The sequence below is a fragment of the Serinus canaria genome, chromosome Z (genome assembly GCF_022539315.1).
Source record: "Serinus canaria isolate serCan28SL12 chromosome Z, serCan2020, whole genome shotgun sequence".
Taxonomy (NCBI): domain Eukaryota; kingdom Metazoa; phylum Chordata; class Aves; order Passeriformes; family Fringillidae; genus Serinus; species Serinus canaria.
In genome coordinates this window covers 57,517,869-57,524,685 of record NC_066343.1, presented here as the reverse complement: position 1 = coordinate 57,524,685, position 6,817 = coordinate 57,517,869, and the positions used below count along the sequence as shown (strand labels likewise).

Here is a 6,817-nt window from a genome sequence, read left to right as displayed (position 1 = left end):
CAAAGTAACAGGTATGGTCAATTCATTCTGCTGTTGCAGTATCAGGATTCTCAGCTCCTTGATAAGAGCAATGCTTTTGCAGCAAGCAGAGAATTTACACTGCCCCTTATCCTTCAGTCTCCAACATATTACCCAGAAGAAGGTGTTTTTTTCAGTCAGTGTTAAACATCAATTTTGAGATCTAGTATCTTGAAAAGATCCATAGTTATTGTCCTAAGTTTAAAACAAAACTAAGTGTCAAGGCCTACATCATTAGTCTGTAAGCTCCATCAGCAGTTATTTTAGGATTGCAGCTATAATTAACAATAGCTGTGTTGGTGTTTATGACTGCAAGTGGGCACAGACACAGATAAACCTGCCTACCCTTCATATCCAGACCCGAGGCAGACTTTTTAAAAATAGAATATAGAAAGCAAATCAAAAGCAAATCTGAGATACTTCTTGTAATGCAAAGTAAAGCATGCTCAGTTATGCTGGAGAAAGAGTAGAGAATGATGCTTCAGATTTCCATTCTTTATTGCCAACAGATTTATATTCAAAATGCCAAGGTTCAAAAAAAAAAAAAAAGTAATAAATACTTCACTTTAGGCTGTAATAAATTAAAAAAAAAATTAACAAGGAATGCACTTTGCCAGCCACAAGTGTGGGTATTTTTGAAAAATAAGGAAAAAACAGTATGGCCATAGTTCACAGTTAAGCAACCAGAAGCTGCTTGTTACAATTATCCCCAACAACGGAGCTCTCCCTTCCCTCCCTTTCCAGATGTGTATTCACAGTTTAACTCCATCAGAGATGCTCTCTTACAGAGCAAACAGACACACTCTGCTCCGAGTTCAAGTCAAATTATATCTTTAACACACATGAAGCAAGGAAAACTATGATCCGAAGAACTCCTTGTCACAACATTTTACTCCAACAAGTAGGTTTAGGCTTCTAATAGATGTGTGCCCAGCACACTTGGACAGTCCAGTTTTCGTACCACCACACATCCATCATCAACATACTAGTTGCTCCACCATCTCCACTGTAGATTCACAGTGAACAAGAGAGTCCATTTGGTTTAACAGAGTCAATTCCTTCAGTTACATCGCTGCAGCAGCATGTTCAGAGCATATTCCATTCTGTGTTTTAGTTCCAATGAACATCCCGAAACCAGAAGGGTTGTCAGACGAAAGGTTGTGGATATCCTGTCTTCATTTATGTAGGTAAGGAGATATTCCTCACTCTGATTGCAAATTATGACTTTTGTGTGATCATGGTAGAAGTTCACCTGTAAAAGAGAAGCAAGTTGCTGTTTGTGTCCTTTCTCCTCTCAGTTTCTGAGATTCACCTAGTTTTATTGCAATAAAGTATTCTGAGACATTTTCTCTGGTGATGCTACCACACTTACTTGAAACGTGCCATCATTGAAGAGCATCATTAATGCTTTATCAGATTTGAGCCACTGTAAGAGGTAAAGCCTGGGCCTGCGTACATCAGTTAGGCTGGGCAAGTCTCCTCCCTAGGAAAGGAAACAGACTATGTTAAGCAATCAGTTTACACTTAGTGTATTTTTACAGCTAAGGACCCTGAAGGTGCTGAACTTACATCCATAAGGTTCTCCTCCATATAGTGAGAGAAATACTTCAGTACAGTTACTTGGCTAATGAACTGTTCGGGGGCCTCTGTGGCTGAGAAGACAGAGCATTGGCCTAGCTCAGCATAGTAATGCACTGTCCTGAAAGAGGAAAAAAAAAGGTGGTAAGTGAAGAGAAACAATATTTCATTTTTAAACTGCTTTGGTGAGTTGTTTGCTTTGTAATGATTCTTACTTTTTGTCTGGCAGAAGGCTCATATGTGCCCCATTGTTAAAGAGGACACCAACAGTGTGATCTGACAGCTGGTACCCAAAGCCATACTTGTTGGAGTAGTCCACCCATTTTGTAACCCACTGGAAGGATGCTGTCAGCTGTTCTTTGGGATTGCAATCTGCTTCTGGCATATTCTCCAGACATCCCCTCAATACTCTTGCAACTGTATCAGCAACGCTTCCCATAGTACTGTCTTCCAAACCTGAAAAGAAAGAATTATTAGACTGACAAGAGCACACAGAGAAAATTTTCGTTCTAAACTTTTGAGTTACATAGATTTTAAGAAATCTAGCCTTAATGACTTTCTAGTTTAAATTTTTCAAAATTATTGGCTTTTGCAACATCAAAAATAAGAGTATAAAAGCAATGTTCGCTTCAAGCTTTTAGAATACGAGGAAAATTAGGCAGGATTCAGACTTAGACATCACATATTTCTGCACTTACATTCACTGCTACTGCTGCAGCTTCCCAAAGTTCCTCTGACTATCATCCGAATGGAGTCTCCAATCTGCTTAGTTTCTGGCAGTGCTCCCGGCTTCACCACTGTTGTGATAAGAGGCTGAATCTCCTAGAAGAGATGTCAGACACGTAAACATCAAAACACAACACAATTCAAGGCTTATACACAAGTTTTGCATGGCTCTCCTGATTCTCAACAAATAATAAGTTCTAGGGAAACTGGTATTCATGTACAAAGATTACAAAGGAGCTTCTGCTAGACTTAGCTCAGAGCAGCACTCCAGGTCTTTCCATTCTTTACATCTTCAATTTGCATCTCACAGGCTATTAATCAGTTTTCTGCTCTCCTGCCCTAGCAAGGGAGCAGCTGTGTGCAGGTCTGAACACCAAATAGTAAAAGAGATTTCAGCAATTTATTCTTTTAAGAAGCCCTAGTTAATCATGAACTGAAGCCCTGTAGTTGGAATATTGAGAAATAGCACCTGGCAGACAAGTTAACGCACAGGCAACAATGGAGTCTAGGCAGATACTATAATTACTCAAAAGCCAAAATTTATGGTCTCCCTACAAAGGCTACCATACCTTTGTGATGCTTGTTTAAGCCCTCTTAAAGCAGCTCTGCTAATCATTTAAGCTTGATTATGCTGTGTACAGCCCCAGTTCTGATATCCAAGTCAAATATAATTTAATTATAGCTACTCCACCCAACTGTTACTAGATTTAAACTTCACTTGCATATACCTCATCTGTCTTGCGTTTGGGGGCCTGCTGGGTTATCGATGTCTTCTTCAAATCATGTCTGAGCTTGTAGATTTCTTCATCTTCTTTAGCTAGCCTGTCTGCAACACAGGGAAAAAAATATTTAACTCAGTCTGGAAGTGCTATTGAATTACAGAAAGCATAACAAGTTACCTGCAGAAAACACATTGCGTCTCTCTAGCAGCTTCTTCTAAGCCTACCATAGTCTCTCAGAGAAACAATGCCATTATACACAAGTCACTCTAAGAGACTAAATTTCAGTAGACTTTACAAACTAAGAGATGACCAATATAGACATGAAAGCTGTAAGAAGCATTTATGCATCTAAACTGACATAGGTGGGCAGGCTAATATCTATACTTATCAAGAAAAAATCAAAACCAACCCAGGAAAACTGAGACACAGATACAAGTGTTCTTTTGCTATCTAGCACATGTACACTAATATGAAACTGATGCAATAGAGATAAGTGGACTGTATCTAGACTTTAAACTTACTATGTGTGTCCAAGTATCTGGCCTTATCCTTTTTTCCACCAAAAAGAGCAGCAGCTGCTTTTTTGAAGAAATTTTTAGCAGGACTTGACAAATGGAAATCAGGAACGGTGTGACAACAGCTTGCAGGAAGTCTATCAGGTGTAAAGCCCTGTAGAAATACAACACAACAGTTTTAGACCACAGAGTGCATTTTTATGTGGATTTTGTTTTTTACAAACTAACAGCAGACAGTACAAACCTGTAAGAAGAATTCATGTCGAATTATTTCATCTAAACTGGGCCGATCTTCAGGGTTTTTTGACAACATGCTAGCTATTAAGTGTTTTGCAGGTGCCAAGAGAGATGAAGGCAGGCTGTATCTTGCTTCCCTTATGCATCTGTATGTTTCTTTAAGATTTGTAGTCTCAAACGGGGGTCTTCCCAACAGCATTGTATACCTGTTTAAAGGCAAAGGAAAATTGTTTTATTTTACACACCTACCATACTTGTGTCTACAGCTACAAAAAAAAAAAAAAAAATCCCCCAACATGAAATATGTATAAAAGGCTGTAAATGGATGCAGCACTGTGTCCCCTTTGAACTCTCAAAAGCCTAAGCCTATGATAGATATAATACATTTCAAAGGCAGGAAAGTACTTACATTACACAGCCTAAGGCCCATATATCAGATTCACAGCCATGCCCTTGTTTGTTGAGGACTTCTGGAGAGAGGTAATTTGGTGTGCCACATATTGTTCTGAAAAATCAAAGACACCACAGAGCTGGTTAATATTTCAAATAGGAAGAGGAAGGAGCTATTTTTCAAAGGGCAGGTTTTCCTCTCAAGTTCAGACATCTAAAGAGGAGCTGTAGGAACTTTAATAGCATACATGTTTTTTCATTTTATCTTCACGATACTGGAAGAGCAATAACTAGCTTTTGCTATAGAACATGACTTCATTTTCATATGCATTTAGTTTCATGTATACATTTTTGATGCTCCTACCTCCTCCTGTGCTCCAGTGGTTCTAGCCTAGCTGCCAAGCCAAAGTCACCGAGCTTCAATTCCATGTTCTCATTGATAAAGAAGTTACCTGGCAGACAAAGAAATTCCAGTTAATCCATCTCTGGCAAGGTAGGAAGGCATTTGCCACAGGTGCTGAGTCATACTTTGTTCAGAGCCAGAAGCTAGGCAAGATTTTTTTTTAATTAGGAATGCTTAATGTCATCCCTTAAGCACCATGAGTTTCCACTGTAAAGACAGACTAAGCTGATTCTACTAAAACTATCACCATACAAGGATAAAGTGGTACAACTTACAGGGCTGGAGGAGTATATTTAGAAGTTGGAGGACTTACCTAGTTTAAGATCTCTGTGTAAGATTTCCTGTTCATGAAGATACTTTAGCCCTGACACAATTTGCCTGAGGTAGTATCGTACTTCTGGTTCGGTCAATACCTTCCTTGCTTTTAAGATGTGAGCCATTGACTGCAGAAGAAAAACAAAGGCAGAAATGTCACTAACAATTCATGCACAAGATTCACCTATAGCAAAAGTAAATGAGTACATTGAGACACAACAACTAAAGCCACAAAAAATAAGTTTTACACATAACACATTTAAATTAGTTGCACATTCCACGTAAGTAAATTCCAACTTCTCTCAGCTGATGCTCACCCTTCTACTGCAGTATTCCAGAAGAATGTAAATATTCTCTCTGTCCTCAAAGTAGTGGTAAAACTGCACAACATGCCTATGATTAAGCATTCTGTGCAGCTCAATCTCTTTATCAATCTGTAAAGACAAGATAGTGGGAAAGAAGAAAGGTGTTGTTAGACTTACTTCCACAAGGTTGAGCACACAGCTCTATTAGAACCATTTCAGGAAAAGGGGTAGGCAATCCAGCACACAAAGAGTTTGAGGGGAAAAAAATAAAAATCATTCATGCATACATACCTTCTCCCTTTGATGAGGTTTTGCTACTCTGCTATGAGGAATGATTTTCGCAGCATAAACTTTATTTGTTGTCAAATCTGTCATCTCGTAACACTTGGCAAATCCACCCTAGAGAGACATAAGAGAAAAAGGCAATTAGAGCAGGTATAAATGCAGTCCTGCACTTAGTCATTCACCAGCTCATGTATTAGTCAAGAGGTGCAACTTCCTTAGCAAAGGGCAATTTTCTAAGGACAGGACCTGGGCTCATCGTCTGTTGGAAGGCAAGCGCTCCCCACTCCCCGCATGCACCATCCAAATCTTCCCCGCGGGCTCCCCGAGACGAAGGCACGATTCCGTGGCAGCAAGGGCGCTCGGACCCATAGCGCCTGGCCCGGGCGGCGCTGGCCAGGTCGTGGGCGGTAGCGCGGCGCACTCCGCTCTCCGGGGGAACGCGGGCAGCGCCCGCCGGCCGCCGCGCCGAGGGGCGGAGAGCTGGGCACACCGGCCATCACCTCGGGAGGGCACGGGGCTCGCCGCGGCCATTACCTTTCCGAGCACCTTGCCGCGGCAGTAACGCTTCCCCGTCGTGGGGTCGGTTATAATCCGGGAGACCTCGGCTGCGGGGTGGCCGTGCTGGTGCGGCGGCTCCTCCGCCTTCTTCCTACGCGACTCGCCGCCGGCCGCCCTGCCCGCCGCCGCCTCGCAGCCCTTGGCACCGCCGCCGCCCGGTGGGTGGGCGATAGTCCGTAGGAGCTCCATCACCGCACCCCTCCGGCTCCGTCCTGCCTGCCCTCCTCGGTCCCGCTCCACCTGCCCTACCTTTCCCACCCGCTCTGCTCAAGACGCCTAGCTGCTTCTGGGCTCGCCCTTTATGAAGCGGGTGGCGGCTCCGCCCTCACGCTGCGGAGCCGTCCCCGCCCCGTCTCTGCTCTGCTCCGCCCGCCCGGCTTAGCCCGGCCTCGCCCCGGCCCGGCCCTGCGGAGAGCTGAACGGCACCGAGCTGACCTGTCCTGCCCTCTCTTGTCGGCCTGTGCTGTTGTGCCGTCCCTTCCCCAGCTGTGTGGCGGGAGCGGAGCGGAGCGACGGGGCGAACAGGCTCTTGTCCCCCGACTGCAGGGGGGCTGCCCTGGCCGCTACCGTCCCGTGTGCGAGCTCGTCAAAGAGAGCTTCAGCGTGAGAGGTGTTTTCCTCGCTCGATTGCTGTGTGCGGGGCAGTGCGGGTTGGTGATGGACGGTCCGAGCTCTAGGAGCAGCTCTGTAACGCATGCCTGTTGCTGCACGCGTGGAAGAGAAGGAGTTTGTGCCACCTATGCCGAAGCAGCAGACAGACAGACA

General features: G+C 43.8%; 1 protein-coding gene across 1 annotated transcript; it reads right to left on the bottom strand.

The window, feature by feature from the left end:
* Positions 1 to 498: 498 nt before the first annotated feature.
* Positions 499 to 6,327, bottom strand: PLK2 (polo like kinase 2). Its single transcript, XM_030237330.2, has 14 exons — positions 6,029 to 6,327; positions 5,501 to 5,608; positions 5,222 to 5,338; positions 4,903 to 5,032; positions 4,551 to 4,638; positions 4,206 to 4,301; positions 3,804 to 4,002; positions 3,566 to 3,713; positions 3,051 to 3,148; positions 2,295 to 2,418; positions 1,812 to 2,052; positions 1,588 to 1,717; positions 1,391 to 1,501; positions 499 to 1,270 (listed from the first exon to the last, which is right to left on the bottom strand). The coding sequence occupies exons 1-14, from the start codon at positions 6,239 to 6,241 to the stop codon at positions 1,079 to 1,081; spliced, it is 1,995 nt and encodes a 664-aa protein (XP_030093190.1). The 5' UTR covers positions 6,242 to 6,327; the 3' UTR covers positions 499 to 1,078.
* Positions 6,328 to 6,817: the final 490 nt, after the last annotated feature.